A 19,549-nucleotide genomic window follows, 5' to 3' on the forward strand; every position below is an offset into this window, starting at 1 on the left:
AAGAAGTAATTGTTGAGTGGTGTTAGCATGTTGTTTATAAAGAACTAAGTGCAACAACCATTTTCATGCATTATACTGTGAGTAGTAGTTGTGTGGACATGTAGAAATGTTGTGCCTGATGCTTGTGTAGTGTAACATTCTTCCTAGTAGAACTACAAGGTTATGATGTCACTTCCTGTCTCTGTGCTCCTGTCCTTTTCCAATGACGCACGATAGGCTCATCCAAATGTCCAGTACTATCTTGACCTGTAAGAATCATATCTTCAGCAGCTTTCCAACAATTACACAATAAGATATCACTGTTTTTGTAAGTTTTGTGTCTTTTAATAAGCACTGATGTCAATATTTATCAACTATGAGGATATGTTTTTACAGTAGATGTACAGTATGTCATTTTTATAGTATGCATGTATGCACAAAGTTGGTGATAGTTAACATTAACATTTTTTTATGCTGGAAGTGTTTTTACATGGATATATTTTTGTGTCTTTCTTTATAACTGACACACCTTTGGTTAAACCCATAAAAGCAATGGTCATAAACAGACCAGGTGATAATTAGGTAGACATTATGTTGTATTAGATTTGGTTCAGTGAACAGAATAAAGATAAACAAGGTAACAAAATGTGTGCCATTTTACAATTAGAGCATTTAGTGACTTGTGACTGCACCCAGTGGATACATGCCAAAATGAAATATATAAACTGTTTGCAATAATGCTCCATAAAGCACATTGGATAATGTCCCACAAAGTACAGACGTATTGTGTACATCTTAAAAATTTGTTGTCCTCACAAACCTACACTGAAAGCTAAACTCCAAGCAGACATGTATATATCTATTTTATTATATCTTTTCATGTGACAACACTGAAGAAATGACACTTTTCTACAATGTAAAGTAGTAGGTGTACAACTTGTATAACAGTGTAAATTTGCTGTCACCTCAAAACAACCCAACACACAGTCATTAATGTCTAAACCTCTGACAACAAAAGTGAGTACACCCCTAAGTGAAAATGTCCAAATTGGGCCCAAAGTGTCAATATTTTGTGTGGCCACCATTATTTCCCAGCACTGCCTTAACCCTCTTGGGCATGGAGTTCACCAGAGCTTCACAGGTTGCCAGTGGAGTCCTCTTCCACTCTTCCATGACGACATCACGGAGCTGGTGGATGTTAGAGACCTTGTGCTCCTCCACATTCCATTTGAGGATGCCCCACAGATGCTTAATAGGGCTTTGGGGTGGAGACATGCTTGGCCAGTCCATCACCTTTACCCTCAGCTTCTTTAGAAAGGCAGTAGTCATCTTGGAGGTGTGTTTGGGGTCGTTATTATTATTATTATTATACAGTATTTATAAAGCGCCAATAGTTTGCTCAGCGCTGTACATTACAAAGGGGGACAGAACATGTGACAGAACAATACCAATACAATGCAAAACATGAGGGGATCGAGGGCCCTGCTCTTTCGAGCTTACAATCTAGGAATGTTGGAATACTGCCCTGTGGCCCAGTCTCCGAAGGGAAGGGATCATGCTCTGCTTCAGGATGTCTCAGTGCATGTTCGCATTCATGGTTCCCTCGATGAACTGCAGCTCATCAGTGCAGGCAGCACTCATGCAGCCCCAGACCATGACACTCCCACCACCATGCTTGACTGTAGGCAAGACACACTTGTCTTTGTATGCCTCACCTGGTTTTTGCCACACAAGCTTGGCACCATCTGAACCAAATAAGTTTATTTTGGTCTCATCAGACCACAAGACATGGTTCCAGTAATCCATGTCCTTAGTCTGCTTGTCTTCAGCAAACCGTTTGCGGGCTTTCTTGTGCTTCATCTTTAGAAGAGGCTTCCTTCTGGGACGACAGCCATGCAGACCAATTTGATGCAGTGTGCAGCGTATGGTCTGAGCACTGACAAGCTGACCCCCCCACCCCTTCAACCTCTGCAGCAATGCTGGCAGCACTCATACGTCTATTTCCCAAAGACAACCATTGGATTTGACATTGAGCATGTGCACTCAGCTTCTTTGGTCGACCATGGCGAGGCCTGTTCTGAGTGGAACCTGTCCTGTTAAACCGTTGTATGGTCTTGGCCACCGTGCTGCAGCTCAGTTTCAGGGTCTTGGCAATCTTCTTATAGCCTAGACCATCTTTAGGTAGAGCAAAAATTATTTTTTTGAGATCCTCAGAGAGTTCTTTGCCATGAGGTGTCATGTTGAACTTCCAGTGACCAGTAAGAAAGAGTGAGAGCAATAACACCAAATTTAACACACCTGCTCCCCATTCACACCTGAGACCTTGTAACACTAACGAGTCACATGACATTGGGGAGGGAGGGCCCAATTTGGACATTTTCACTTAGGGGTATACTCACTTGTGTTGCCAGTGCTTTATACATTAATGGCTGTGTGTTGAGTTATTTTGATGGGACAGCAAATATACACTGTTCTACAAGCTGTACACTCACTACTTTACATTGTAGCAAAGTGTAATTTCTTCGGTGTTGTCACATGAAAAGATATAATAAAATATTTACAAAAATTTGAGGTGTACTCACTTCTGTGAGATACTACAGTTGTGGCCAAAATTATTCAACCCCCAATGCTGTAAAGGGGTTTAGGGACTATAGTGTACATTTGGAATTGTATTCAGAATCAAATCCTACAAGGACGTTGTAACTACCCAAATGCAACTAAAATGACATCAATTGTTTATGTAATACAGTAGTAAATGGTTCTTATGTGGTTTCTTCATTGCCACAATTATTCAACCCCTTAAAGACTACCACTCTGAAGAACAGAGGTTCATACAGGTGCTTTCCATCAGGTATTGAAAACACCTGTGGATGTCACCGAGCAGCAATCAAGCATAATAAGCACCAATTAGGCAGCTTTAAAATGACTGTGATACTCAGCTCCTTCTAGACATTTACTGGTGTGGTTACAAACATGGTGAAGGCAAGAGAATGGTCCAGGAAGACAAGAGAAGAGGTGATTTCTCTTCACAGGAAGGGCAATGGCTATAAGAAGATTGCAAAGATGTTAAACATACCAAGAGACACCTTAGGAAGCATCATTCGCAAATTCAAGGCAAAGGGCACTGTTGAAACGCTACCTGGTCGTGGCAGAAAGAAGATGCTGACTTCGACTGCTGTGCGCTACCTGAAGCGTAGAGTGGAGAGAAGTCCCCGTGTGACTGCTGAGGAACTGAGAAAAGATTTGTCAGATGTGGGTACAGAAGTTTCAGCCCAGACAATAAGACGCACACTGCGTAATGAAGGCCTCCGTGCCAGAACTCCCAGGCGTACCCCCTTGCTGTCTCCAAAGAATAAGAAGAGTCGACTGCAGTATGCCAAAAGCCATGTGGACAAACCACAAAAGTTGTGGGATAGTGTTCTGTGGACTGATGAAACAAAATTAGAACTGTTTGGGCCCATGGATCAACGCTATGTTTGGAGGAGGAAGAACAAGGCCTATGATGAAAAGAACACCTTGCCTACTGTGAAGCATGGTGGAGGGTCAATCATGCTTTGGGGCTGTTTTGCTTCTGCAGGTACAGGGAAGCTTCAGCGTGTGCAAGGTACCATGAATTCTCTTCAGTACCAGGAGATATTGGATGGAAACGTGATGCAGTCCGTCACACACCTGAGGCTTGGGAGACGTTGGACCTTTCAACAGGACAATGATCCCAAGCATACCTCCAAGTCCACTAGAGCATGGTTGCAGAGGAAAGGCTGGAACATTTTGGAGTGGCCATCGCAGTCACCAGACTTAAATCCGATTGAGAACCTCTGGTGGGACTTAAAGAAAGCAGTTGCAGTGCGCAAGCCTAAGAATGTGACTGAACTGGAGGCCTTTGCCCATGAAGAATGGGCGAAGATACCCGTAGATCGCTGCAAGACACTTGTGTCAAGCTATGCTTCACGTTTAAAAGCTGTTATAACTGTAAAAGGATGCTGTACTAAGTACTAAGATTGAATGTCACTTGGGGGTTGAATAAAACTGATAATGCTGTGAGCACAGAAAAGACATTTGTGGTTATTTCATTATAACTGTTATGTTATATTTGTCTGACCTACAAGTGCCTCTTTAATGTAAATGTAAGCAAGATGACTGAATGATCAAAAGCAATGTCAAACTGGCCAAAACACTCAATTTCAGTGGGGGTTGAATAATTTTGGCCACAACTGTATATATCGTGCTCAGCATAAATGAGTACACCCCCTTTGAAAAGTAAGATTTTAATCAATATCTCAATGAACACAAGAACAATTTCCACAATTTTAACAAAACTGAGTGTTATAGAACATTTGTATAGCTCAGTACATGAAAGTAAGGTTATTAATATAACTTAGATTACAAAATTTTCAGTTTTACTCAAATTAATAAATGAATACACCCCACAACAAAAACTACTACATCTAGTATTTTGTATGATCTCCATGGTTTGTAAGGACAGCACCAAGTCTTCTAGGCATGGATGAACAAGTTGGTGACATATTGCAACAGCTATCTTTTTCCATTCTTCAAGAACGACCTCTTTTAGAGCCTGGATGCTGGATGGAGAGTGATGCTCAACATGTCTCTTCAGAATTCCCCATAGGTGTTTCCATTGGGTTCAGACCAGGAGACATACTTGACCACTGAATCACATTCACCCTGTTCTTCAAAAATGCAACAGTGACCTTAGATGTGTGTTTTGGATCATTTTCATGTTGGAAAACTGCATGGTGACCAAGGGGATGGAATGATGGTAGTATTTTTTCTTTCAAAATATGTCAGTACATCTGTGAATCCATGATAGCATCAATGAAATGCAGCTCCCTGACAGAAGCAGCACTCATGCAGCTCCACAGAAGGACACTGCCACCACCATGTTTCACTGTAGGCACCAATCATTTTTCTTTGTACTCCTCACATGTGCAATGCCGTACAGTTTTGAAGCCATCATTTCCAAAAACATTTATCTTAGTCTCATCACTCCAGAGTACACGTCAAAGAGACTGGATATCAATTAAGAGAGTCATGAGATACTGTATCTCAAACAAACAAAAGACTTGGGTCTGAAGCTGTCTGCAGATGGTGATTTGAACCTTATGGATATGTGGACTCTGACTGGGCAGGTGACCTAAGCACTCGCAAATCCACAAGTGGTTACTTGCTCAAATTAGGAAACAGTCCTATATCTTGGTCTAGCAAGAAGCAGATCTCATTAGCTTTGACTTCTACAGAGGCAGAATACATTGCTACTGCCTATGCCAGTCAATAAGCTATTTGGTTACATCAATTGTTTCAAGATCTTGGAAAGCCAATGTCCCACCTACAATCTTATATGAAGACAATCAAGGATGTATCAGACTTGGTAACAATGAGAATATCAATTCAAGAACAAAGCATATTGATGTCAGACATCATTACATTCATGATCTGATTGAACAAAATGTATTTGTGCTTATGTATTGTGTAACAAATAACATGATTGCATGCTTTGACAAAAGCTTACAAGAAACAGATTTTCAGTACTGAAATGAAAATGGGACTGATATAAGAAGTAGTTGTTGAGTGGGGGTGTTGGAATACAGTGTTCATGCATTTTGCAACAACTTCAGTGTTCAGCAGCGATACATTTGTCAATCAGTAGATGGCAGTGTTTATACATTTATGGCTGCATCCATGACTATACTCTATGTCTTCTTCCTAAACAAAGTTCATGTTTCCTGTTAGCAGAGAAGCAGCAGATACACACAAGTGGATTGTGCACTGTCTGTTCTGTAGGGCTATATACAGAATCTCTAACAATTTGGGATCTTACAAAGTGTGTGGCTGCAGAGGTAACAGAGATGTAACAGTTGGAAATTACATTGCTGAAGGTGTATGAGTAAAGCATTCATTTTGCTAAACAGGTAATCCTGGCCTGGACAGTGGTTATTCTTTCCAAGGTAGAGCTCCGTTAAGAACAACCCCCTTTGTAGTGACATCGGGACAGATATCGGAGAAGTGTGGGCTTGTTACACATGCTGCAATCCTGTTAGGCCAAGCTGGGTCTTGCCTAGAGCTTCCAAAAGGAATGATGCTGTCTCACTTGTTCCACCCTGAAAGAAGCATGGACTCTGGGGAGCCACAGCAACAGATTTGAGTGACCCCACAATGAGGTTCTGGGATTGGAACATCCGCAGTGTCTTGAAGAGAGAGCCTGGTGGCAAATTTGTAACTGCCCTGAATTGCATTTACAGTATATAAAAAGGCTGTGCCACAAGGGGTTCATTGTGCTACCAGGTTCCCTCAGTTTTTTCCCGTTATGTTTCAGAAGTTTGTCTGAAGGTCAGCTCTAAATGTTCAGTTTTCCTGAACTCTTCTCTTCAGGGGCGGACTGACAACTCATGGGGCCCCCGGGCATTAGGGGATCATGGAGCCCCTGTGTCCTTGCCCAAACTCCAAAAAAGCCTATGAAAAAGGTACCAGGGGCATCTCATGGGGCCCCCTACCGACCCCGGGCCCTCGGGCAGTGTCCGAGTTTCCAAATGGTCAGTCCACCTCTGGGCGTCTTATACATATGTCTTGGGCACTACTACAGTAAGATCCCCTGCCATAATTCCTAACTCTTGTTAATGCTAGAAAGAATCTCTTGTGTTTCCACCCACCTTTGTGTGTTCTAGCACCTCCTACTTTATTCAGCATTATATAAAATACATGAAAATCCAGTAGGGACAGTAGGAACACATCATAATGCCCTTAGCAGTGTGCAAATACAGGAACAGTGTCTAAAATATATGAGATCCTGTCACGTAAGTTAACTCTCCAGCATCTACCAAACACTGAATGTCTTATGTGGACTGGTTCTTAAAGATACAACAGTGCATCTGCTGTATCACCAATTGTGGTATAACTACATGAGATGTAAAAACACTTGTAAATGTTATCAGATGCACTAATTTATGGCAGCATATTTTACTTGTTGGTAGACTGGAGTATGCCTGATTCATTTGCATGTTTTTTTTGTCCAATAGACAGAAGAAATTTCTTAGGTATACTTTCTAAGAAATGTTCCAGCCTAACATGACTTTATATGTGAAATATGTTACATGTATATTTCATACTTTCAGGGACACTCATTGTTGCCATTGAGAGTGATGATATTGCACAGCCTGGAACCAACTCTACAGTTTCTCTGACAATATGCTGTGAAAAAGGAAATTATGAACCATTAGTATTTGCAAAGGATACATTGAAAGGAAACAGCACATTTTACAAAATGGTGGATATTACCAGCAATCTTGGACTCATCAGCAAAATCAGACTGCAAATGGAGGATGATAAAGACAGCAACTGGTATTGCAGAATGGTAAGAATGATGCAGATTGTATATCGGGCTGGTATAATACCAGTTTGAATCTTTTTGTTGCAGGTTTCTATAATGATTGGAATTTACTATAAACACCAAAACAATCTGTAATAACAAGCACACGTGAGAATTTTTTTTTTTTGCTGTATTTATTGTGTTTCTACAAAAAAGTATAGTAAACTGCCCTAACAATAGCAGTGTCTCAGTTATCTTCTGAAGCCACAAAACCTGAGGCACTTTAGTATCTATAGATAAATGTCAACTAGGAAGCAGTTATTTCAAAGTGATGGGCAAATACTGAGACAAAGAAGATGGTAGGGGCTAGGTCAAGCACTGTAGTCAACATTTTCATTTTAGTGGCCCCAGGTTTCTTATTTAACAAGATGTTCTAGAAGACATCTGAGTCTATGTACAGGCACCTGGATATCCTGGTTTTACCATTTAAGTGGCAGTTTACAATACTGGTACTGATTACAGGTGTGCTTTACAAATATTAAGAAAGAACAATTAATAATATACCTCAAAGCTGGCCATAGACTGCACTACACGGTTAGGCATCAGGACTCAGTCGCCAAAAGATCTTTCTTTTTTTCATAAATCTGAATACACATATCACAAGAGCATGCATGTTTATGTCAGTCTAAAGAATTCATGACCTGAATACTGAGTTAGCCGGTGACATGGGCGCAAATGCCATCTATGAATGACAGGTCTCCTTTACCATATTGAGCATATTGAGCATCACAGAGTGACAAGTAGCAAGGGAAAACAGAAAAAATATGGAGGAAAAGATTTAAAAGTAAAATGGGTTGTATATTTATAGCATATTTACATATTATTTCTGGAGCTGTAAGAAGTCGATGTAGCAAGAATTTTCTAAGCTGCAATATCATAAAAAATTACAAACTATGTAGACTGAGGTTCAAGACTAAATATCCTTTGCATGGATTGTTTTGGTTGGAATGTATGCTGATCTAACACTTCTAAACAAAATCTAACTGTTGTGTGTGGCCAGTGTAGCATTACTGCTGCAGGTACCACTTGGTAGAATGGGTTCTCTGTTTTTCTGCCTCTACTCTGAGAACAACCTCAGCCCCACTTACACACCAGGTTAAGCAAATAGATACTACACTACTGCTGGGAGCACATATAGATACCCTGTAGACAACTAAGATTCTGTATCAAAAAGCAAACATCAGTGGTTAGTGGTAAATGCATGCTATATATTGTCATGATTTGCAATAAGTAGCATTATGCACATACAGTAAATGAGTAAAGGATTAGGTCAATCACAGTTCACTAGACAATTCACTAGGCTGTAGCAGCACAGAATGGAGTTCTGTGCAGCTAAATTAGAGTAAACCTGGGAATTCACAAAATTAGCAGTAAATATTGGCATTAGAGAACAGTAATAACAATAATAATCAATACTGTTATGACTCCTCTGTGACCAGTAGGCTATATGCACTTTAGTGTGCACTCTATATGATCGGCAGGGATGAAATGTAAAACTCCCTAAAGAGGTACCTCTTACTATGGACTATAGGCAAAGATCATGTAAAGCAGCTGAGTGAGCAGTCTTTTGCCCCAGTTCTTCAGCCAGCTAGCATTGGGGCCCTGTCCATGCAGTGGTACACATGAGTACAGTCCCAGTAAAGTCTACATGCAGTAAGGTTGGTAGTTAGATGTCAAGTCCCCATGTGTTCAGTCTCTGCTAGCAGCAACAGGTTAATGGCAGCAGTGTCCTCTAACCAGTCCCCACTAAATAGCAACAGAGGTCCCACTGTTCAGATGCTAGCTCCCTTCTGCATCTGCCTGCAGTGACTTTGATCTTCAGCACACAGCCACAGGCTTGTAGCAGGTTGATGTGCACTGAGGAGCAGTGATGTGCACATCTCGGTCTCCTTGCAGCAAAGAAAAATGTTCCTTGGTACTTAGCCTGAGAAAATGCAACTCTCTCTCCCCTCATATCAAGTTCACATTTGTAATTGTAGTCCAATGGTCCATAGTCCAATGGACATAGTAAAGTTTATTTCCTGAACTTTATCTCCCATGAATCACTGCTGCCAACCATCAAGTCTCTTGAGCTCCTTCTGCTTGTCGGCTCTCCCTGGTAGATGGAGGCAAGATACTGTTAACCCATTCGGCTGAAGTCCACTGGGAGCACAAGGAACACTGAAGCACAATGTACTAAATAGCTCTCTGTCTCTAGCCAAGCACATGGCTACACCAGCGTTCCTTCAGGTTAGGCATCATAGTAAACAGATTTATATAAAAACTAGAATTATAATAATATTTCCTTAAACCAAAGGTGGGCAGCTGAAAGCTTTGAGCGATTATATAGTAAATATCCCTTAGCTGTCATCAAGGTAAAATCCATTACATTGTGCTTTGTTCAATGTATCATAACTGCATGAATGTTCTTAGATAATCACCAATAATATAACATCATTCCACTAGACCTTTATCACATTAGAATCATTTTTTTTACAAACCCTTTTTCTTTACAAACCTCCAGGGTGTATTTAAAACAAAAACACTAAGACAGAAGGTATAACTGTTGGTTTCTAGACAGTGCTGCTTACATTACCCCAGTTTATCACTGTGGGGAAGGCTCTTTTCCAGCAGAGATCACATATACAATAATGGGCAAACTGTTAGTAACGAACTGAAATTGAAAGAAATAACAGTGGAATTGATAGTGTTTATATTGCCGTACCTGACATGTTCTATTTGTGATGTTAGATATAATGAGTACAAGGGCAGTTGCTAAGAAATCAGTAATATTTATGTTTCTTTAAATAAAATAATTCATCTCCTTCTCTGGAATACGTGCAGGAAGTTGGAGTGAACAGCGGTGTACTTGTAAAGCAGTAAAAAGGCTGTTAATTTTCTCTAATGATTTCATTTGAAAATAAATAAAAACAATAATTGGTCTTATGTGAGCTCATATGAAATGGATATTGCAGTACTGTTCAAAAATATTCTTTGTATAGTTTGTATATTAAAGGGGTGTTCTACCTAAAACAAGTGAATTTGGTCTATATATCAACACCTACAAGCTTTTTCAGCAACAAATCAGAGTACTGTTTTCTGACTGATTGTAATGGGTTATCATCAATAAAATTAAAATTCTTATCAAGTTTTTATTGCTGATATATAGAGAACAGTAAGAGCACCACACCACCCTTTTATTGGATACTCAATAGACTAAAAGAGCCAACACACTTCATCAGGGCTTGATTATTCTATAACTTTAACATTGTCTAGACTCATAGAGATTTAGAGATGTATATAGATCTCCCATCAACTAATAACATAGGTGGGTAGTTCAGCATAAACTAGATTTGTCAGTACACAAATGTTAACATTTCTAAATGGTTTAGAATTGTTTGGATTTTGTTTCTTTTTTCAGGTGAGACTAGAACATCAACAGAGTGGCAATATTTTGGAATTTCCATTTCTTCAAATGTTCAGCAGCAAATTAAACAAATTGGTTGCGGAACTTCCAGTTTTGAATTCATTTGGTCCTCTATTAACAGGTTTGTTTAATATTTATTTATATATTTTTTTACAAAATGTGCAATTATTATTCAGATCTCTTTTTCTAGGTTGTAAGTGGCCTGGTCTGGAACACATATAGTCATCCACACTGAAGTGGTTCATGTCAATTGGGGACAATTAGAACAATCTTTAGCAGCTTTTTGCATGGCCCAGTGTGGACTTACTTAATTTCCATCTCAAATGTTTTGGTATTTAGACAACTATCAAACTGGAAAGTTAGAGGTGAAGAAGAGTCAGCCGCACACCAGAGGATAGATGAATGTAGTGTGTATTTATTGATCCATAGAACACACAAAACACCAGGACATGCATACAGGACCTGTTAACTCATTTCACATGATCTTGTGCTTAATCATTATTATTGTTATTATTATACAGGACTTATATAGCGCCAACAGTTTGCTCAGCACTTTACATTATGAAGGGAAACAGTACAGTAACAATACAGTTCAATACAAGAGGAATTAGAGGGCCCTGCTCCTTGAAGCTTACAATCTAGGAGGGAGGGGATAGTGGTACAAGAGGTAATTAGCTGTGGGGGATGAAGTGGTAGGAGGAGTAGTGGATTCCAGTATTAGCTAGGGGTGTGGTAGGCTTCCCTGAAGAGATGGGTTTTCAGAGTCTGCCTAAAGGTGAGCAGAGTAGGTGATAGCTTGGGGTAGGGAGTTCCAGAGGATGGGTGAAGCCCTTGAGAAATCCTGGAGACAAGCATGGGAGGAGGAGACAATGGAGCTAGAGAGTAGGAGGTCTTGCGAGGAGCGGAGAGTACGTTTTGGGTGGTATTTAGAGATAAGGTCGGTGATGTAATTAGGGGCAGTGTTATGAATGTCTTTATACGTCAGTGTTAGTGTTTTGAATTTTATCCGTTGGGCAATTGGAAGCCAGTGGAGGGATTGGCAGAGAGGGGTGGCAGATATAGAGTGGTTAGTAAGGTGAATGAGTCTGGCAGCAGCATCCATGATGGACTGTAGTGGGGATAGCCTGCGGTGAGGTAGGCCAGTGAGGAGGGAGTTACAGTAGTCAAGGCGTGATATAATAAGGGAGTGAATGAGTTGCTTAGTGGTTTCCGAGGTTAGGAACGGTCGTATCTTGGAGATGTTGCGGAGGTGAAGTCTACATGACTTTGTCAGGGAGTGGACCTGGGGCTGAAAGGATAGATTGGAGTCTAGGATTACACCTAGTACCCCGGCGTGAGGGGTGGGGCTGATGGTTGTGTTTTTGATCTTGATGGAGAAGTCGGGGGGGGCACAGGCTGGGGGGAATACTAGAAGCTCAGTTTTGGAAAGGTTGAGTTTGAGGAAGTGGAGTGACATCCAGTCTGATATTTCACTTAGTAGGCTGGTGATGCGATTGGAGACTGAGGGGGTGAGGTGAGGGGTAGAGAGATAGATTTGTGTGTCATGACTTGTGATTAAGCACGAGATCATGTGAAATGCGTAAACAGCTCCTGTATTCATGTCCTGGTGTTTTGTGTGTCCTATTGATCAATAAATTCACACTATATTCATCTATCCTCCGGTGTGCAGCTGACCCTTCTTCCTATTGCATCGTGTGTGGTGGTGAGCCAGAGCCTGCACCTGTTGTGGATTGATCTGGATTGTTTGCCTGAGCGGTATACTCTTGTTCTTTGAAGTTAGAGGTGAATCCAAAATGTACAGCACACCAATATATCAGAAGATTTAAAGCAAGCCTTCTCTGTAATTATTTGTTACAGTATGTGCCTGGAGAATTTAGGGAAAAGAGACAAGAAAGTGCAAATGATTTTTCTGATGTGGTGTTTACTAACACACTCTGTTCTTTACAACTTGTCTAAACTCAACAGTAGAGCATTGGCCAGTATTACTGTCACTGCTTTAAAATGAACTGTTAGAAGGACTGCACAAACAGTTAAGATTAAAGCAAAAAAGAAAGTATTGTTTTTATTGCAAGAACTGGTAATATAAATTATAGTAAATGCAACATTTTTTTAGCCATAGTCATATTTCTCCCATTTATTCCCCATATAAGTACAGTACCTATGATATCTGCACCAGTGCTTCAATCTTATTTTACAAAATTCATACAATTTTTGAAGTATAATTTGAACTATGAAAAATGCTTAACTTAAAAATATAATTTAAATATTTTTAAAAATATGCAGCGTTTAAAACACAATACTAGAGATGGGGGAGGAACATGAACATGGCGCTGTGAGCCCATGTGGTGAAGGAGCTCCAGATGCTGGCTCTATAGAGGCTGCCTAGAGACCACTCAACACCCCACAACCGGACCCTACCTGAACCTGACGGCTATGCTGTGGGTGTGCCTGTGGCATCTCTCGCTGTGCTCCTGCTCCTGCCTCCCGGAGTGTGTCCAGTCATGCTCGGTCCTGCTGGCTGGAGAGGTGAGACGTGCCCATGGAGACGGTGCTTTTCATGGCTCTCGGACCGCACCGAGGCTGTGAGGGACACCTGCGGCGGATGCGGAGGCTGAGAGGTGGTAAGCAGTAAGCCCTGCTTGGGGAGCGATGCAGCAAAGGAGTGGGCACTGGGACCCTAGAGTGCCTGTTGGAGGAGTGTAGAGGAGTGTGAAGTGAGGAGGAAAGAGGAATCCCCAGGGAGGCCAACTTTGGAGGGATCCCAGGAGGGATCGCTGACTTGAATCATAACTTGAATAACAGTAAAATGTATACATGAGAGGTCGGACTGGGCGGTCAGAAGATTAAGGTGCTGAGTGATCTCAGAGGTTAAGGGAGTGTGCTAATTTTGCATATCCTCTTAAAGTTATCCAGGACTGTATATGTGACAGAGTATATTGTGAGCAGTGAACAGATAACCAGCAGATAAGCTCAATCAAAATGAAGAGTAGAGCCACTAAGGGAGGAGGGGTAAAAACCCCAGAATCAAACACAAATATGAGTACAATTAAAAAATATATGCCAATACAGGGAAAAAGTCCAGAGATACAAGGCCCTGTGAAACTACAGGAAAGAAGCAGAAAGTATGATGGAGAGAAAACTAGACTGTCATTTGGAATGCGGGACAGAAATTTGATGAAAGAATCTATAAATACTCACAATGTAATAGAGCAAAATGTGCTGGATCAACAGGGAGCTATATCTCAAATTCCTACAATAACTAAGATGGCGGAAATGTTCGCAAAATTGGAACTTTCCACAAAAAATTAAATGGCGGTGAATCATAAGGATCTGGGACGAATGTTAACAAGAGTGGAAGAAGTAGAAGGGAAAATTGAAACTCGGGCCCAGAAGATTGGAAATGCAAGTAGAAGAGATGAAAAGGGAACAGAGGAAGCTATCAAATAAATTAGAGGGCCAAGAGAACAGAGAGAGGAGAAATAACGAGGGTTCTCTAAAAATTGAGAGAGTGCATAGAATTAGACGTCCACAAGGAACTACATCAGAACTTCCAAGAGATGTGATTGTCCGCTTTCATTATCACAAGCTCAGAGAGAGAATATGGAAAAAATTGTGTGAGACTTCTGAAATAAAATTTGGAGAAATGAATTTGCAAGTTTTTGAGGATGTAGCTTCCGAGACTCTATCCAGAAGAAGAGCGTTGAAACCGTTATTGGATCAGGTGAGAGAGAAAAGAGTTTGGTATAATTGGGGGTTTCCGGCGTGCCTGATTGGGTGGAAAGATGGGAAATCCTCGAGGCTGAGATTCCCAGAAGAACTAAGTGACTTTTGTGAAAAACTAGAACTGCAGAATGTGGATAATGCAGGGTGGTCAGAGGAGTCTAATGAGAAAGCGGAGTTAAGAAATGAGAAATGGCAGCAAGTTAATAAAAGGAGAGGATAGCCGGAGGTGGAGTCGGGGGGGAGGAGGGGGGAGGAAGGGAAAGCCAATTTTTAGTATTGCCTTTTGGGCTGGGGAGTTGGGTCTTCTATTCCCAGTGAGATGGACTCCTTTTTTTTCCTGCCTCTCTCCTCCCTCTCCCCCATCTGCCCTCCCCTCTGTTCCCCATCTGATTTTCTTGAAGAAGCACATGTAAGACACATTAGAAATGGAAGGACATCTGGAGGCTTATCAGGGCACAAAATTTAAAAAAAATCCATGCTGAGAGAGGGGGGTCAGGATAGGTGTGCATGTTCAGAGCCATACCCCAAAATAGGAATCACTAGTGGGGGATTCCCGCGTTAGATTCCAGGGCAAAATATAGGCCTGGGGGCTCTTAAGAGTAAGTTGGCAAGGGATGGGGAGGGGGGTGGGGTATGGGGGGAAGGGAGGGGCGTGGGGTGGGGGGATTTTGGGTAGGGTTGCTGTCCATGATTCGCATAGCCTACATCTTCCTACAAGTAAATATAAATATAGAGGTGAAGAGAAATAGTAAATAGACATGAGTTTGATTAATTTTATGACTTACAATGTGAAAGGTCTAAATTCTCCGACCAAAAGACTTAAGATACTGAGGGAAGTACACCAACATTCTATAGGTGTGGTATTTTTACAAGAGACGCACCTATTTTGTGATACCAATGTCAAGTTATACTCAAGGTACTATCCAACCTGGAATTATGTGGATTCACCAATAAAGAAGTCTAAAGAAGTTGCAATTGGATTCTCAAAAAATGTAGGTTTTGAGGTTGAGGAAAAACTGGTAGATCCAGAAGGTCGGTATCTAGGTTTAAGGAAAATGCAGGGACAAAAATACACATTAATTAACATTTATTGCCCAAACAAAAATCCAGAAGTATTCCTTCAAGAAGTGCTTGGCAAAATTATGAATTTTAAGAGGGGTAGTCTGATCCTGACAGGAGATTTTAATTTTTGTTTGGACCCATGGATGGATGCTTCCCTGAGTGCGCAGAGAGAGGGAGGTAAAAAAAATTGAGAATGTTGAAAAGGAGGTTACATCAAAATCAACTAACAGATACATGGAGAGTGAAACATCCTAGAGGAAGAGATTATACCTTCTTCTCTTCTGCGCACAGATCGTATTCATGGTTGGACTATATATTAATAGAGCACAGACAATTGAAATCCGTGGTTAAATCTGACATACAGGTTATGTCTATCTCGGATCATGCTCCTGTCACGGCGAGACTACAGTTGGGTGGTGAGTGGAATAAGTGGGCTATGTGGAGATTAAACAAGACACTTAAACAAGATCCCGAAATAGAGAAAGAGTTAAGGGAAGAGATAGAGCAATTTTGCGCTCTGAATGAAACCGAGGAAGTATCGGTGGCTACTATATGGGAGGCACATAAGGCCTATATGAGGGGAATCTTGATAGCTGTAGGGACAAAAAAAAAGAAAGAACAAGAGAGGGAATTAAAGGGGGTAAAGGAAGAGTTATATAAATTAGAACAGGCACATAAAAAAAGCAGAATATAGATTTACATTGGAAGATTACCTTTAAAAGAGAAGAACTGAAGGATCTATTGGAACAGAAAATGAGGAAAGTCTTTAGTAGAGTTAGACCAGGACAATATCTGATAAGAAGATTGAAGGAAAAGAAATAAAAAAATTATATAGAAAAAATTAAAGATGATAATGGGGAATTGATATACTCCACCACTGGTATCGCTAATACATTCCAAAAGTTTTATAGTAGGCTTTATGAGGTGAACACTATAATAGAGAAAGTAATAGAGGAAGAAAAGAGAAGAAAAAGGCAATAATTTTTAAAGGCGGCAGACTTACCAAGAATAGCGGAAAATAAATTAGTATCCCTAGAATGATAATTTCCCAGAATGAAATTAGAGCTTATTAGTTATTGGTCCTTAGACTCTGTAGATATATGAATGCATTTGGGGAGGGGATGGAAATGAGAGAAGAATCACTGCATTCGTATATAACAATTATCCTTAAAGCGGGGAAGGTTAGTTCACAATGCGCCAGTTATAGACCTATATCACTATTAAATATAGATACAAAATTATTTGCGAAAGTGCTAGCTACTATGATGAAAGAGCTGATGCTGGAGTGGATACATCTAGATCAAGTGGGGTTTATCCCAGGGAAGGAAGGGAGAGACAATGGCTTAAGAACACTGCTCCTCTAACAAAAAGCAAAAAGAGGAAAGCATCCTCAATCATATTGTCAATTGATGTAGAAAAAGCCTTCAATAGGGTAGATTGGGTATTTATGATAAATATGCTGGAGGTGTTAGGAATAGGGGCCTAAATGGTAAGGTGGATAAAAGGGCTTTATAATACTCCTTCAGCAGCAGTTAAGGTTAATGGGTCCCTATCAGGGACCTTTAAAATGTATAATGGTACTAGACAGGGATGTCCATTATCTCCGTTGCTATTTGTCCTATCCCTGGAACCACTTCTGGTGTTGGTTAGAAAAAGCACAGATATTACAGGAATTAAGATAGGAGAAGAAGAACATAAGGTAGCAGTGTATGCAGATGATATGCTGTTTTACATTGCGAACCCTAGATTGACGTTGCCTAACTTAATGGGTTTATTAAAACACAAGGGAGAGCTGTCAAATCCGAAAATAAAACCTTCAAAATCTGTGATCTTAAATATTAACATTTCAAAGGTAGAAATGCAGACCCTGCAAGAAGATTTTCCATTTACATGGAGGGAGAAGGAATTAGGCTACCTGGGAATAAAGGTAACCCCCCTCAATAAAGAACTTATGTCAAGTTAACTATATTCCATGAATAAATGAAGTTAAAGATGAGTTGAGAAGACTCTCAATGGGTTGGGTCTCATGGATTGGCCATATAAACCTGGTTAAGCTGGTGATAGTCCCAAAAATCCTGTATAAGTTTCAAATGCTCCCAATATATCTGCCAAGATCTTTTTTTAGGATAATAAGAAAATTGATACTGAGGTTTATATGGGCTAATAAGAAATTAGGTAAAAAGTTTTATGTAATACTAAAGAGAAGAAAGGATTCAATCTGACAAATATGAGGAAGTATTACATGTCGGTGTTATTATCACGGGTGGTAGATTGGATGCATAATTCACAAGAAAAAAGTTGGGTTAAAATGGAAGGTATATTAAGTAACACACAATTAGAGAGGATCATTTGGATTCCACGAACGTTTCGGGTTATAGATGAAAATAGTAGCACACTGACATGGGAGGTGTTGAGAATTTGGGATGGGTTGCACAAATAAATGGGTTGGAAGTATAATTCACTGTTGATGCCCCTGGTGGATACAGAGTTTTTTCCACCAGGGAAAGAAAATATCTCTGGGAAATGGTTTAAAGATAGAAATGCACAGTTAAGGGACATAGTAGACCAGGGAAAGTTATGCACTTTTTAAGCACTAAAGGGCAAAAAAGATTTCATTTTTACATTAGATGAATTGAGATATTACCATTGAGAGATAGGAAAGAGAATTGGGTACAAAAATGAATGAACAACAGAAGAACAAAATGTTTAGGTTAATGCACAGGGTGATGAATATGAACACAGTTGAAATGAATTACAAATGTTTAACCAAATGGTATTGTACACTGAGTGTGGCACACAAACAAAGAGTAGAAATTTCAGCACTATGTTGGAGGGGATGTGGGGTGAGGGGGGCAATGGCACATATATGGTGGGATTTGAAAAAAAAAACTAATGTTTTGGCAAGATATAATTCAATATATACAGGAGATTTGGGGGATAACTATTCAGAAGGATCTGTGGTGTGCCTATTTTATAGATCAGAGATGTCAGTGAAAGAATATAAAAATAGTATATTACACCATATAATTAGTGTGGCAAAAGGTTTAATCCCCAAATTTTGGCAGGTACAGTACTCTCCAACAATGAAGGACTGGATAGATAGGATCGAGTATATAAATAAAATGGAGGCATTATATCATATGGAGGAAGATAAAATGGAAAAATATAGAAAGGATTGGAGTAGGTGGTATGATTTTAAGACATCTGAAAAATACCTCGAAGTGAGAGGTGCCCTGGTAGTAGAGTTGGAGAATTAAACTGAATAACTGGATAACCGAAAAGCAAAGAGAGAAAATCGGGTTTTAGACATAGATTGGTAAACAGCGAAGGAAAGAGATGGAAAGAATTACTTGAACAGAGGTAATTTAATGGGAGGTTAGGGGAGGGATAAGGGGGGGGAGGGAATGGGGTTAAAGAAGTTATTTGGAATGTGTGTGTTTTGATAAATGATACATTGTTGATCTATGTATTGAAATAATATTTAATAAAAGATATAATAATAAAAAAGAAATAAATAAAACACAATACTGATCATCTGTTTGTTTTTACCTGCAGTGAAGTCATATGGCCTCTATATTAGTTTCACTCAAATACCAAAGCCAGTTGCAGATACAATACTGTTCATCACATTGGGTGGAACATTGGGCAACACTGGGAGAAGAAAGGTCATTTGTAAAAAGAAAGATTTGTCTTCCAAAGAGAAGGTAGGATTTATATGTTTACTAAGCATTTATGTCAAATGCTTGCAAGTGCTAGTTTTATGTTATGACACATGAATGCTGTTGCACACATATTTGTACTCTTACATTATTAGCACTATTGCACAAAATATTGGAAAAAAAAACAATAATATTAACTGTTCGTCTTTATTATTTCTGCTGATATGTTGATCAAGTTTTAAAGTGAGCTTGTGTTTTTCCATATATGTAAAGCAACTATGTGCACTTTAAGGCCAACCCCCACAGCATCCTACAGTATTTTGCTGCACTGTACACAAA

General features: G+C 40.0%; 1 protein-coding gene across 1 annotated transcript in view; it reads left to right on the forward strand.

Moving 5' to 3' along the window:
* The window catches only part of LOC149461351 (lipoxygenase homology domain-containing protein 1-like), a 392,516-nt gene that overhangs the window by 292,454 nt on the left and 80,513 nt on the right, over positions 1-19,549 (forward strand). Inside the window, exons 45-47 of the mRNA XM_089678445.1 lie at positions 7,107-7,345; positions 10,761-10,887; positions 19,107-19,255. Of these exons, the coding sequence (XP_089534571.1) occupies positions 7,107-7,345; positions 10,761-10,887; positions 19,107-19,255 (515 nt within the window). The remainder of the gene's footprint in view (positions 1-7,106; positions 7,346-10,760; positions 10,888-19,106; positions 19,256-19,549) is intronic.

Source organism: Staurois parvus, unplaced genomic scaffold (assembly GCF_062004578.1).
Source record: "Staurois parvus isolate SC_StPar_1 unplaced genomic scaffold, SC_StPar_1.0 ptg000205l, whole genome shotgun sequence".
Classification (NCBI taxonomy): domain Eukaryota; kingdom Metazoa; phylum Chordata; class Amphibia; order Anura; family Ranidae; genus Staurois; species Staurois parvus.